Genomic DNA, 15,718 nt, shown 5'->3' on the forward strand with positions numbered 1-15,718 from the left:
AATCAACTCAGCCACCCATTCCTAATTGCTCTTTCTTTTTTTTTCATCTTCCATTCCATTTCCTTCGTCTCCTCGCTGCTGCAGCTGCAGCTGCATGAGGGTAGAGTAGAGTAGTGTAGAATGCGTGAAAAAGATGACCCAAAGGAAAGAATTGAGAAAAAAAAAACCAGCAATTCCCAAGGGAGCACCCACAATTTCGATTCCCCATCATTCTGCATTAATTGCGACGCGCTCGCACCCCTTTTTCTCCAAACCCCCGATTCGAAAAATGGTCGATAATTGAAGCAAAAAGAGAGGATCGAAATATTTCTTCCTCTCTTCATCAACTGACATACAATCATTCCCTTCCAACAGAAGGCAAGGACGCGTACAGAGAGGAAGGGAAGCGGGGAAGGCGTGGAGCCCACAGAAATGATGGCTCCATGCCCTCATTGGTCCAATTCCGAGCATAAAGCCGCTGCAACCTCGCCCGTCACGTCCACGTCGGACGGCCACGTCAAGAAAGGGGGGCCCCACTCCCGCTCATATGGCACTTCGAGCATTTAATGAGGGAAGGCAGTGCCCTTCGGTCGTACGCGTGCTGCGGGCAAGGGGGTGCCCCCTCTTTCCTTCTTTTTGGCCGAGCCCAGTCTCTGTCTCAGTCTCTGCACAGAAGGTGGCGGATGGGATGGCCTCGCGAAATGATTGGGCGGGACCGGAACGGTGGGAAGGGCCCCAGTCTCGGCCAGGCAGGGGTGGCTCTCTCCTCCCGCCGGTCGGCACCGGCGGCGTTACGGTTAAACCGTCGGGGCAGAGCATGTTCTTTCATGAGCCTCGAATGATTGCTGTGCGCCGCCGCGGCTGACCACTGAAAGCCAACTCTCCCGTTCCCTGCATTAAATCGTCTCATGGAAGATTGTTGGGTCTTCCTTTTTCTGTCCTTTCAGCTAAGTATATATCAACTTTTCTCAGGTTCTTCTTTATTATTGTGGTTTTGATTTGTGGCGTGAGAAGAAGGATCTTTGTATTAGCATGAAAAGAGCGGCTGCTAATGTGATGAAACTTACTCGAGAAGAATGGCATCATTTCGGGAAGTGAACCTCATTAAAGCACGTTGTTTGCGCATTGTACAATGATGGACGTGGAAAGTTCAATCACCCCGTCCCCTTCGTTCGTCTTCTGCAAACAGAGGGATCAGACGCAGAGAGAGAGAGAGTCGGAAGGACGCTGATATCCATTTTCCTTTACCACCAAATGACAAATTGTTAACCAGACGTTCGACATTGAAGTCTTTTAAGAAAATAGCCTGAAAACCATTATGAATTTTTCTTCTCTCTTTGTAAGTACACGTTCTCTTTTGCATTTAAAAATCGGCAGTTCGTCCAATGTTGTCCATTCCTTTTATTCACTGCAAAATCACAATGTTTCAGTTGAAGTTGAGAACAAAAAATAATATTTACTAGAATATTATTTTTACGTTCACTATTTTTTTTTTCAATTGAACGAGGTTTTTTAACTTTTACAATCGGTTGTTCATAATGCTCTACTCTATAATAACAGGAGACGCATTAGGAGCCAATCTGCCAGTATTGGTTCCTGACTTGCCCGTTCTTTACCATATTTGCTCTTGAAAGTTCATCTACAAAGAAAACCCTGCTTAATATCTCAACATCTCTTGAACAGATTAAAATAATCTGAGCACTGAAATTATTTTGCAGGCAAACTCTCATTTTCTTTCATACATGCATTAACCTGCATATATTGCATAAGTACGAAAAATGGTTCGAGATCTGAATAAAGATTAAATGCTAATATATATACGTATCGCTTCTTAATGGTATTCAGCTGCAAGAGTACGTTTACATTCTTTCCTGCTTTACGTAGGCAGTGTGCATTCATCAATGATGAATGTGTATTAAGAATTCGTTATCTAAAAACATATAAAATAACGTTTTCGTTTCTGAACAGAAAGAGATAGTAATCATGTTGAGATCTAATGGCGGGGCCTGGTCACTGGTCATTCTGTGGGATCCAGAGTCTGGACCTGTAGCAAGTCTGAAACCAACAAGCTTGAAATCCGGCGTTTACTTGTAGTTTCAGATCTCTATCAGACTTGACTTGGGAAGGAAAACCTCATTCCGAGTTTAATGAGGTTGAAGTTATGTTCATATCTCGGTTGAATTCACACCGCACGATTAGCTTGTTCCAGCTTTGGTCGAATACCACCAAAATCAAATCAAATTATTTGCTCTTTTACCCATTTTCGTTTATTTTTCCACAAGTCCAGCACCATATCTTATAAAGATTCAAAAACGAACTTGAATTTGGTTCGTAATAAACCTGATTTACATGAATAAATATCAAGAACCTTATTTTGTACATTTTTGGGGCATTCAAGTGTATCAGTCAGTTTGATTTTTTGAGTATTTGTTAATGTTGAATTGCCAACAATATATATATATATATATATATATATATATATATATATATATATATATATATATATATATATATATATATATATAGTAAATTAATAATGGTTTTCGCTATCAAGATTCACTTAGCAATCTAAAATAAGGTTGTCCATTTGAAGCATTTCAATAATTGAGAGAAAAAATAAAAAGAAAAATATGTGAATTAATCATATGTTACTAAATGTCAATCACTTTTGTTGTTTTCTTTTTTTCTTAATCATCTATTACAATGGATTGAATGATCTTGATTTGAAAGTTGGGTCATGGGTGACTTTGAAGATGAAAGGTTGCTGGGTTATAAAAACAGGGTGTTTCTTTACATTTACGAAATACTGGGTGGCTTTATATATATATATGTACACACACACTGGTATATACTGAAGGTCGTAGGAATTTCTGAAAACAAGGTGTTCTGTTCGTCTAAGAGATGTGGCTGGAGGTGGGAAGAAATGATATATAGGAGTAATAGACGGAGAAGCTCATGGTCACTTTCATGGCGAGCTGCGCCGAGTCTGTGATCTGGGTGCATCGAGCAAATTAACGACTCAAGGGTTGAGGGCTCAGAGGCATAATTGTTTTTTGAATGTTGTTGGCAGGCGAGAAAGGCTGCTGTTGCGTTGGACGGATGAGGATGAGGATGAGGGCCGAGCGCCAGCCGAGCCTGACCTTCTTCAGTTGCAGAGGCGAGGTTTCTTTAAAGGCTATCATTCCACTTCATTCTTTACCTTGTCAATGTAAGCTCAACATCAGATGTAATGATGGATGACAGAGGAGACATGTGATAATGCTATATATATTTGAGAACTTGTGGCTCCTATAACTCAGCCAGCCTTTATATATATATATATATATATATATATATATATATATATATATAGATAGATAGATAGATAGATAGAGAGAGAGAGAGAGAGAGAGAGAGAGAGAGTTACATACTACGACGATTTGTATAAGCTAAGTTGTTTTGACCACTCTGTAGGTAAACATATGCTTAACATAATGAAAGAAGTTCGCATCAATCTTTTATTTGTATTGAAAAGTATTTATATTGTACTCGACCAGGAAGATTTAGACGCATTGCCAACCCTCGATTTATTTATTAGAACGAAGCCTGGATACATATTGAACTCACACGCAGACGTATATGGATTAAAAGAGGGCAGATTTTCAGTTTAATATACGAAACGGCTGAGGATAGTCTTGTATTAATGATATTGAGAATGCTTGAGGGGCTCCTTTGATTTGACTGGTTGTTTGTGCATGCCATCTAGCTCAGTTGATTACAACGGGGATATAAACACTTCAGACTCGTGCATGTTCGGTCATTTGATTAATTATATCTCGTGTAATAAGATTTTCACTTGGGCCTGTACACTCCCCAGACGATCTTTTAAAGTTAAATAACATATGGCACGGGATCGTTTCTTGATTAAATCGTATCAATCTGAGTTCAACTCTTCCGTTGAGGCCGTGTTAGGTGCTGTACCTCGGGTTTCTTTTGCCCCACCATATCCATATGCATGGTTACTGGATAGGCAATTTCAGGCATGTTATTGCATTTCTATTAACAAGGGGGGAAACTGGTAGGTTAGTCCCTTTTTAGTTGGTGGTTCTTGGCATAGTTATAAAAGGCAATACCCAAGTCAAAACATAATACAGACATCACCATGAGGGCCTGAAAGCAGGCCTGGTACCTTGAGAAAATAGGAAAAAGATATTGACTTGGCTCTCAATCAATAAGTATGATGAAATAGTCTTCCTATTCACTGTGATATATATTTCGTTGTTGGATGTCCGATTCAGTTGCTAAAACTGCAAAACAAGTAAGAATTTGATTAATAGCCGAAACTTATCTATTTTCTTTGACCCATTGAGCACCCTAGTTTGAAGCGGCTTACGAATGTCCATGTAGTATGAAGTTCATCAATATCTTGGATTTCTAGTCTTTGCAATATTGGGGCAAAGTTAAGAAACGGAATATAGATCTAGACTCTCCGTGTACGTTGGTTCAGGTCAACAAATTAACATAATAATAAAACATGATAAGTATATACATCGACCGCTTGGATTACTAGTGAGACCAGTCGAGTAAAACCCATCATTAGGAAAAAGAAAAAGAGGGAATACTTAGATTAAAGCAACAATTTTGATTAGTTTGGTAACTTAAACACTATCTTTAAAGTGAGGAAAATGCTCAAACTGCGAAAGAAAATGATCAAATCACAGTTCAACATTGTACCAATTTTGAGTACAGAACAAATGATCGTGCATGGGAATATGTGGCATAAATCTGGTGAAGCACATATATCTTTCCATAATTGAATGATTTTCGCAAGGATGGCAGTCTGTTCGCGAAGCAAATCACTGAATAAGCTAACATATCTTTCAGTTGAACGGAGTTGAGAGTTGATAAACGCTTCTTAAACCATGAACCGCCTTACCTTTTGGGGAAGACCAACGAAAAATGTTGTGGTTTGATTCATTACAGTAAGAACCCTACCATATTTCTTACTTCCAAACTGCCAGTCTACATTGTTAAACATCTACACTCCATGACATGATATCAGAAGATTATGATGCTCCTTACCTCCGATTCAACATTGCGGGGGAGGTAGAGAGGCTTGGTCATGATCATGAAATCTGCAGGCAGATATTTCTTGCCTCTGGGGCTGCTTGACCATTTCATGAAAAAGGTGAAAGCACCTTGTCAGCTAACGACATACGCAGATGAAGTTGGCCACAAGCAGCTTGTCTAGTTTCTGTGTGTTAAAGTGAGATTAGACCCGCCATGAGAAGTGCCAACAAGCGTATATGTCCAGAACTGCGACCTGTGACCAATTTTTTCCTAGCTATCAGTCTTACCAGTCGGTCAGCGCGTTCTAGAGCCAAGATTTGGATCATGACTTCTTCTTGTGCCACCTAGCTCTCTCCTTTTTACTTGACGAGAAACAGGTTGTCGTCTTCAAATTGTTTTCGGACTTACATTTTAGTTGTAATAATAGAACAGAAATTATTTTTTTCGTGATTTTTCTAATAAAGGCTGCAGTTTTCATGAAAGCTATCAAACCAGCTTGAAGTGAATTTACATCAACTTGAAAAGTAGAAAACAATAGCTGCATTCTTTTTTCTGTTATTTTTACCGTCCATTGCTAGATTATGCTATTGCCTTTTAGCTAACTGTTTTTATTTTTAGATTAGTGAAAGTTCTCATGAAGCACCTTATTTGATAATTTTCGTACCTACTAAAAATTTGATGACCAATTTATAATCTCGTTGGTGTCAAATTCCACTCAGCATTATTTTTTCCACCAATAATGTTTAATTTCATGAAGCTCCTCGGCCTTAAACTTGATTGTAGTACTTTTAGTAGTTGCAGTCATTATACATTATGCATTAAAACAATCGAAATATGGTCAAAAGGAAAAGGCATCTTGCTATACCTATGAATTCTGTTGGACCCAGAAATGATACATTGAAAAAAATAGCTCCAGCATCTTTTTTTCAGGATTACCCTTTGTCACCAAACTATATTCTTATCATTGTAGTGAGGCATTTTTTATATTGCAAATTAGTGGAAGTTTTAGTTCCCTCGAAGCCTTATTTAAGAGTTTCCATAAAAGTGTGTCCTTTAAAAAGAAAAACGCAAAAAATAGTCCTTAAAATGAAAGTTTTTCTTGCAATTTTTCTTGTGCAGCTATAAAAGGATGCTACATCCCTCACATGGTCCAGAGAACAGAGTGAGTCGGAAACCACCATCCTTCAGCCACATGACTGGACTAGGGTGACGATTGCTGCCGGCAGGGGCGGAGGGAAGGCGGGGACTGCTTGGATCCAAGGTCGGACTACCGGCCCACCCTGAAAGAAAATTCTGGTTCTGCCCCTAACCGGCGGCGGCTGAGCTCGGATGCCTGGCTGCTTTGAATGGCACATCTTCCCGAGTCTTTTGAGAGTGATAGCTATGACTGTGAAGGCAAAGGGAGCAATTCAGAATGTTTGACGCTTCCACTAATTTGAAGCGACGAGCAGAGTTCTACAAATTGATAATGACGTCGAACCGACAGCTGCGCGGCCGTCGAAGAAAATTTGTCCGATTTGCTTCTCGACGTGTAGCCATCTGAATTTTTTTCTCTATAGACTTTCACAGCACTTGTACATATATATCAGTTCTCGATGAACCTGTAAATAGTTGTTTCAGAAGTTCTTAGTCTTTGGCAATTTTTTTTTTACTCTTACAGAGTTTCACTTACATTGCATGTAACCGTCGAAACTTTGAAAGTGGATAATATGGCCAAATTTGTGAATCAGTTCTACTGCTGGTTTTGGAGTCATTCGTAAAGCCCAATTAATAGCAGAAGAATGCGGTTTCTGCTAGAAGGGTACTTCATTGACAAAAAATGCAAGCACTAGGTAGACTTTTTATTAGGGACGCCATGTTTCGGTGTCTATTGGCAATCTCCAACAAGTTTCTCCTCTTTCGATGCAGCAATTATTGGCAAGTTGGGATCGAGCAGTATGACAGCCAGCCTCGAGGTCTTTCTAAAGATCCATCGCCAGGTCCGCCTTCACTTACCTCATTCAAAATTTTCATTAGTACTTGGAAAAAAGAAGAAGAAACAACTAATTATTAGCCGTGCAAAAAAAAAGTTTTTAATTGAAGAATACCATGCACGATATACAAAGAGAATATTTAAACACGTCGCCCCATCTTCAAACATCAACCTGCCATTTTAATACAACAAATAAATAAGTAAATAATTGTAAAAAATCTATGCAAAAATATGTAAAATTTTTATTGTTGGCATGGAAAACTGTCCTCGCCAGCCTATACGTAGTAGCTCAGCTATTATGGCCACACGTACGTTCTTGATGCAGCCGGTGAGAATGACATCTATCTAGCTCCAAAAGTCACAAAACATGAGGGAATTGTGCGTTCACTTGTTTGGTGATCGTTTATAAATATTTTTTCAGCTGTAACCTCGAATATCATAGAGCCATTCAGTTTTCCTGGTAAAATTTTCCTATTATTAGGATTAATTGTTTGATAATGTTACAGCGGCACCTTTAGTGTTTGTGAGGAGAGCCAGCGCCGAGCTATCTTTATGGAATCAACGTAACAGGTGACGGGGGCACCGCATGGAGTATTAAGCTCGATATCGACTGCAACTTTATAGCGATCGAAGCAGATCATGCTCTTGCTGGCTGCTGGACAGTGATGGAAGGATTGAGTTTGTATAATTTACATACACATAGTCGTCGTGCATGAGATCTAACGATCGGCCAACCTCACCCTCTCTTAGTTAAGAATCAGGACAACCAATCACTTAAATAACCATTTTATAAGTCTTTGAAGATCTCTTATAATTTTCAATATGTGATTGAACGCTTGGAGCACTACAATCTAAACCCTCAAGACATACACGTCCGTGCATATGGAATCCTAGGTCCGAGTGTTGAACCTACCCACTGAAGGACTAGGTTTGACGGATCCCAATATACCGCTTAACAGTTTTTGGTTTCAATCCTAAAAATTAGGAACTAAGACAATCAATCACCTAATTAACCTGTTATAAGTCATCCAACTAAAGTTTTGGGATGTTATAATTAAAAGTTGAGTGAAAACTGGTAGTCTTATCATTTTATTTTTTTAGCCTCTAAGACAAGGATGACGACTGTTTTCAAATGACCACTCTCTTTTTTTTTTTTTCAAAAGTCATGAACTAAAAATCGGAACCGCGACAAGTTTGTCGCTCCATGGTAATGAAACGTCCACACACAGCACATGCTAATATGGTCACATGGCAAGTCCTCTCTTTATTAGATACATTGATTATTTCTTTCATACCATATTAAAGGAGTAGTATTAATTATTTCTTTCATACCATATTAAAGGAGTAGTATTATCAATTTAATATATAGTGTTTTTCTCACTGCTTTTATTGACATGTTGCCCATTCTTTTATACAAATGCGAAAAGGGCACATCCTTCATTACCTCTGGAGTTTTTCAAATGGTGGAACTTCATAATTTTATTAATGAAACTGATAAACTCCTAGGATACAAAATGAAAGCATATGAAATATGTTAAAAAGGGGCCATGTGTGGTCACTTGGTCAATAATGTCTCTAGACTACTAGTACCAAGAAAGAAGACTGGCTGGACTTCACCATATTAATAGAAAAAGGATGGAAACATCCCTGAAGTTTCTCGCCATACTGGGCTTTTTGTCTTCCTCAAACGACTCAAGGAGGGAGGCAATTAAGATGCACGAGGGTTTCGTGTGAGTTTCATTTTGTTCTCGTGCCCGTTGAAAATAAGCATCACAACTAAATGCTTGATCAATCAGGACAAAAGATTGTGCTAAACTGGGTTCAAGCATAATGTCAAAAAATGATAATCTTTTGCAGCTTTGCTCGACTCCTAAGTCAGTCAACTTCCAGAAGTCGTTCTTTGGATCCGTTAGCGCAGTTTCCTCGTCTACTTCGGCACATTCTTTGTTCATTTTCATATTAACACACTCCCAAGTGAGTATTGATACAAATGCAAACGGTAAAAAAAAAGAAAAAACAACACTTTGGGGAGTAGTTCGGGTGAAAAAAAGTCCCACCAACGTTATCGAAGCGGGACTTTTCGCTCCGAATTCGACTCCTAAAAGGGATGTGTGTCGCACTTTAGATGCCCAATCAAACACGGGAGAGGTTATCGCGTAATGGCATTTTAGGTATTTGTGAAAAAGAAATAAAACATTTTGCAAAAAAAAAAAAAGAAAATTCTTTGCTTTCATTTTTCCTCCATTTCTTACGATAGACCCGTCCTTATAACCTGCTTCATTCGTGTAGTTTTTGCCAAATTTCCAGTCCACTTCAATTCAAGTCAGGGTCGAGGGTTCATACCAGTCGAACAAAAATTTCTTTTAAATATGTTGATTTCACATCAGACCTTGGACTCGAGTGCCTCTCAGTCAAGAGCCGAATTAGAGATTTTTGGTCAACTATAGTTTCAGGGTCGAAATATAATTTTTTAAATATTTTATATAAATTAAACAAAATTTTTAAAATTTATAAGTAAAATTTTTTGTTTTTATTTGTTACATATAAAGGAGGCCGATGGCCCTTGCCAGCGAAAAAGATTTCTAGCTCCAAGTGGAAGTGGAGTACTTAAAAGACTAAAGTCAATATATCGTCTCTTTCCTACGCGCCTTTTGGTGTAGTTAGTATATAAAGCCCCTACCTAATTTCAACTTGCCGATAAAAAGTGGGATTTACATTTTCAAAGTATGGAGCTTGAGAAATATATCGTGAAAGTTCGGATTCACAGCATAGGCGTTTCTCTAACTTCTAAAAAGAAACCGATGGCTTTGTAGATGTTCAATTCTACTTTTGTAAGCTCATCCTTTTTCTTATCGTGATTCATTTTTTCTTAAGTGTGCTTTAGGGCTTTAATGACGCAAGTACAAGGCAGCGGTGGCGGCGGCAGCGGCGAATTTGGTTTATAAATAAAAAAACGTTTTGTTCGTGGTGATATAAAGCAAAAACAGGACGAGAAATATCGACTCGGCTCATGGTGAACTTGGCTCAACTTGACTCACGAAATTGGTTACCATTGATCGTCAACTAAGTTAAAGCGAGTAGATCACAGTTCATTTGCATGTTCAAGTCCCTTGGTGCCGCTAATTAGGCGAATAGCTGGTGAAAAGCTAGTTGTTTCATGACCAAGTCAACAAGCCAACTCGATAACCCATTAACATCAACCTGGTCATCTGTTGGTTTGAGTCCAAGTCACGAATTTGCCAACTATGGTATTTGGGTGAGTGGCGAATTTTTTTCGCCCAAATATGGTTTTCTCGAATTATGAATGAAAATAAAACAACTAGCATAAGTTTGTAACAAGCAATGGGGTATAGGCCAGCATTTAAAATAGGGCCTTGATCGGCCTCATAACTTATTAATCTAAAAGAAATTTGAAATTAATTAAAACTACATGCCAACTCCTCCGAAGCAAAAAGGGTAGAGAAAAACATAAGGAAGAAACGTTCTTCAAAGATAATTAAGATTATCATAACATTTTAAATATTAAGATAGCAAAATAAATTTTGTTGTTCATTACGAAAGTAGGAATTTTAACTGACACCTTGTCAAACACATGTACGATAGTCACCTTGTCAAACAACGGCCAATTGACCATTTCAACAAGCCCCTGAGACAATAAATCCAGGGTCCAATCGTCCATAAAATCAAACCTCCAAAAGGACAAAAGGCCATACAAGGCGGACTTGGAGTCACGAGTAACGACACCGCAGACGGAACCCATGCGACAATATGGAAATTCAGAGAAAAGTGGAGACCAATTTCACTCTAGTCTACGGACTTGATTCCTTATAAGTATGTAAGTTGGCACCTTGACTCATTCCAATCAAACAGGTGTAATGTGAACGCACCATATAATTTTTAGGTCATCACAATATATTATGATTCTGAATTTTTGAAAATGAAACTTTTGACGGGATGCCATGTATTTCCACCAAGATTTCCACAAGGAAAGCAGAAAATAATTCCTTAAAGGGGTCGTTTGACTCATTGAAAATTTAAAACATGAAAGAAAGCTTCCAAAAACTTGTTTCAGGAATCGAGGAAATGGAAACAAATTCTAAAAACTTATTTCATGAATCGAGAAAATGGAAACAAATTCTAGATTTTCAAAGACAAATTTTTTAAAATTTGAATTTTATTTCCATTGCTACCCACCAATTTTTCTACCTTTTTTCGAATTGAAGACGATTTAAATCGACTTTAAAACCAAAGCTCGTATTGACCTTGGATCGGAGCCGGTACAATACACGTCAGCCGATACAACCCGATACGAAGGCGTATTTATGGCACTGGTTAGTGGTAGAACAAGCAACAATATAATATGCCCGGATCCACAGTGATCTGATATAAAACTTATCTTAGAATACGAATCGGACCTTAAATCCATGGTTTGAGGACGAGCGTGATCCAAGTTATTCTTGGAGATAATTTTCCACGTTAGTGAAAGTTGGAGAAAATTGTCCTTGCATTGCATGGGGGAAGGTTCGAGAGATTGATCTTGTGCCAAACAATAATATGCCTGACAACCGGCGATGGCCCACAAGGACCTAATGTCCGATACACGCTGTCCGGGATGGGTCTCAAAATTTTGGGGCAACGACCCCAAATACAAGGACAAACGAGAAAAACTAAATAAAAGCCGTCTGCAGAGAAACAAGCAAACAAAAAACACCGTCTAATATATATATATATATATATATATATTCAAATATACGAGGTTCCTGATAGCTAAAAACCAAAAATCTGTGGCTTGCTGAAAGCTGCACAAAAAACTATAATCTTTTAACGACATATTTTAATTTGAACTCCCCTGTTTAGTTAGATTATCATTTTATGTTTCATAAATATGCATAATGAATATATTATTTGTTATGTGAGTGTCTACGCAGTGGTGGACATACAGCTGCGGTTGCGGTTGGTTCCTCACACCAGCCCCATAAAAGTTCATTATTTTTGTATTGAAACATTCTGTTTTTTGCTCGTTTGTATACAGTGGATGCCCCCGAAGATATCTGCGTTATTGAATTAGAGCCCCTCAACCTAAATTTCCTTGATCAAGTTATTTAAAATTGCTCTGCACTCACTGTCGACACTTTAATTTGCTTCTATTTTCTCATGGTGTTTGGAATTACAATGACTTCATTTGAAGAACTGTGAATTTAGAAGGTATTCATGAGCTAATCTTCTTCAGTTATGCGGTTGATTCATCTGGTGATGAATTTACTTTGCATAAGCAACCATTTTAGTTTCATGTCAGCTTAACCAAAAACAATACAAAGAGGTACCATCGCTTCACTTCCCGCACTGTTTGTAAAACACAAATTGAAGAGATAAAAGATTATATATGTTTTCTTATTCTACAATATCGACGGGATATGATCAGGGCTTTTTAAATTCGTTAATATCAGTGTAAACGTATTTCGAGTTAAAAAGCAAAAATCGGCTGTCTTGTTTATACACGACTTACATAAACTAGTAAACAACTAGTACACGTTTGAAAGGTTCGCTAACAAACTGTAAAATATGGGAAAATGAAAAACCAGATTTGAGCAAGCAAACGTCAATCTTAAGCTTTTAAACCAGACAGGAGACGCATGGGAAAATCTATGACAGTTTTCAATCATATTGCCATTGTATAGATGTAACTACCATCCAATCGATCCTGCTCATTTAGCTGGTTTCTTTGTCATGTCACAAATTTAATCATGCTTAGTATATGATGAAACTCAAACTTCTATGGTTCTGGAAATATTCTGTTGTTCGTGATTCTTGAAGATGAAAATCTTGACTTTGAAACGTCGAACTACACGTTGAACTTAAAATAATCAGTAAGTGATCCAGTTGTTACTTTCCTTTCTTGAGGTTAGATTACGCAGACAAATCGTAATATATACATAACAATTCTGCTGGTACACTGTTGCATTTAATGCTGATCCAGGTCCCAGTCTTGCTGGTTCCTGCGAATCTGGTGTAGACAGGGGACAACTAGTAGTGTTCAAAGCTCTTGAATCTGGTAAAAGAACAGAGCCAACGGGCCCGAGTCTTGTTCTTTGCTTGACGCACGACCAATTTAAGAAGCAGGAGAACCATTTAAGAATCCAAACAATGTCGTAGTCAGAGTCAGTAATGCCAAAGGACATGACGAACTTCACCAGAAACTTCAATTGACTTGTTCAAAGACTTGCAGAGAGCGAGAGACAGAATAGGGACTGATGGATTTCCTAGTAAGTCTTCTTGACCCACAAGATATGCGCGTGAGGACTCTTTGGATGCAAATTTACATTCACCATTGAAACGTGATTGGCTTGGCTGGAGAAGAAGGGTCCCAGAAAATAGCGCGTGGGACCTTCAGTCTTGTTCTCATTTTCTACCTCTCAAGTGACTTTCCATGAGCAGTCGATTAGGTGATGTTACAGTGCAAGCTCTCCCCTTCCAATTCCATTTAAATATCAGATGGTATCAGCAACCTCAGCACTCGGCAACCGATTATACCCACATCTCCCCACCTCCTCCTCAACATGGACAGAACCCTGAGACAAGATATTGATCTCCCTGGCTTTAGGTTCCACCCCACTGAAGAAGAACTGCTGGGATACTACCTCAAGAAAATGGCACTAGGGAAAGCTCTCCATTTTAATATAATTGGCACACTGGATTTGTATTCTTATGATCCTTGGGAGCTGCCAAGTACTTGACAAAGCAACCCCTGCTTCCTGCCTTCACTGTGTCATATAGTTTGTATGTTACAGTTAAAGTTTCTCCATGCTTCTGATTATGATGTTAACTTGGTTGACAGGGAAGGCGGAGATGAGAGCAGAAAGAGAATGGTACTTCTTTGTTCCTAGAGATAGGAAGAACCAGAGTGGAAGGAAACCGAATAGAATTGCAAAGGGAGGCTTCTGGAAGGCAACTGGAACCGACCGGCTGATCAGAAGCGCCGCTGATCCAAGATGCATCATTGGGATAAAGAAGACCTTGGTGTACTACACAGGTAGAGCACCCAGGGGTGGCAAAACTGACTGGATCATGAATGAGTATAGGATGCCAGACAACTGTCAACAATGCAAGGTAATTCATCTCTTCTGCTTAACTACATGAACGCTCTGTAATCAGCACGCCAATCTGCAGAGTAGGTTTCTGGTCGCTCATCATACTAAACATTCAATCGAGTCTAACAATTCTAGTGTGTCTGCTGCTATATGAGATATCACCAAAGTCCAAGAACTGCAAAGCTTCTGCTATCAGCAGAATTATTGGAGTTACACTTACTATCTGAAGTTGGTTCGGGTTCACATGATGCATGCAACATTTGCATAACATAGAGTTGTCACTGTTAAGCGTGTTACTGACCTTCTGCTTTGCTTATGAACAGAGGGACATAGTCTTGTGCAAGATATATCGGAAGGCGACATCAATTAAGGTGTTAGAGCAACGAGCACTGGAAGGCAATTCCATGGAAGCGATTCAGGGGAGTCACTCGACAACTGAGACTGGCTCTTCCTCTGAGCAGGAGTTTTCGCCAAACGTCGACCCCAAGCCCGAGATCATAGAGGACGACCAGAGAGGAAACCACGAAGTTTCTTCTCAATTCGGCGGCCTGCAGTTTCAAGAAATCGCCAGCGAATTGGTAACAGGTACCGTTCAAATTCCAGTGGCCATGTCCAGGGAAAACTTGACTAAACTTCAGATGCCCAAGGCCAACACGGACTGGTGGACTCAAGATTCTTCCATGGCGTACAGCCCTTGGATGGACAACTGGAATCCTGACACCATACTCATCGACCACCATATGATCTCACATTTTTCCCCTACCCTTCTCCATGATCCACAGCTTGTAAGAGACCTAGAGCAAAAGAACGCTCATTTGGGGAACTAATCCCTGCTGCGTGACTCTTTAGAAAAATTCCCTTCCTTTTGTTCAAATTCTGTGTAGCGAAAAACTAGGGAGAACAAGCTTTTCGTTTTCTCGACTGCTGTAGCTGACGGTAAAGAGATTGTAATATTTTGTGGTTCTCGACGGTGGGGAAGTTTCAGTAGCTGTTGTTCTTCTCACTTTAACAGAGTCTCATTCTCTCACGACTTCTTCCTGCCTTGTTTTAGCCTTTCCCGTAAAGTTGAAACGGGAAGCAGTTTCCGTAGTCCTGTAATATATTTCTCTGAAAGAAATAGAAACTTCCTTCTGTGTGGGGTCAACCATTGGAAGAATCTGCAGTCCAGATAGTGACGAGGAGAAAAATTTCAGCGTTTCACATCTTATCTGTACCACCATCATTAAAGTAGACGCAATTTCACCTGCTTTCCGCCCTTTCTTAAGAACAATGTAACGGAGGCCTCGAGTGCTGCATCTAATTTGGCGACTTGGTTTGTCGCTTGGGATCAGACACCGACTTAAACCCAATGAAGTAATTTTTGTTGCAACCTTGGATGTATCGGTCGTCACCTCTTACATGTACCCCTCAGATCGGTTGCTGCGCAATTTCATAACTTTTACAATCAAAAGCATACCAATGATTTGCTGTATCCGAGATCGTTATAAAGGATGTCAGACTAACAAGAGTTGCAGAACACAGCTGGATTGTTTTTAGGGACAGTTTCGCAGTCAGAACAATTTCTAACAGTTAAACTGAATCTACCACAGAATTAGCTCAAAAAAGGGTCTATAAGATTCATGTAACACTG

General features: G+C 39.2%; 1 protein-coding gene across 1 annotated transcript; it reads left to right on the forward strand.

Annotated features, from left to right (window-relative positions):
• Positions 1–13,450: 13,450 nt before the first annotated feature.
• On the forward strand, positions 13,451–15,232 carry LOC116260021 (NAC domain-containing protein 6). The gene is made up of 3 exons (XM_031638081.2): positions 13,451–13,726; positions 13,836–14,107; positions 14,412–15,232. The coding sequence occupies exons 1-3, from the start codon at positions 13,558–13,560 to the stop codon at positions 14,913–14,915; spliced, it is 945 nt and encodes a 314-aa protein (XP_031493941.1). The 5' UTR covers positions 13,451–13,557; the 3' UTR covers positions 14,916–15,232.
• Positions 15,233–15,718: the final 486 nt, after the last annotated feature.

This window comes from Nymphaea colorata, chromosome 9, assembly GCF_008831285.2.
Source record: "Nymphaea colorata isolate Beijing-Zhang1983 chromosome 9, ASM883128v2, whole genome shotgun sequence".
NCBI lineage: Eukaryota > Viridiplantae > Streptophyta > Magnoliopsida > Nymphaeales > Nymphaeaceae > Nymphaea > Nymphaea colorata.

What these genes read in the sequence shown, in the direction of transcription:
- LOC116260021 (XM_031638081.2), top strand. Translation starts at nt 13,558, where the DNA reads ATGGACAGAACCCTGAGACAAGATATTGATCTCCCTGGCTTTAGGTTC. An exon ending in TGATCCTTGGGAGCTGCCAA is followed by an intron (nt 13,727 to 13,835) that starts GTACTTGACAAA and finishes CTTGGTTGACAG; the next exon opens with GGAAGGCGGAGATGAGAGCA. An exon ending in ACAACTGTCAACAATGCAAG is followed by an intron (nt 14,108 to 14,411) that starts GTAATTCATCTC and finishes GCTTATGAACAG; the next exon opens with AGGGACATAGTCTTGTGCAA.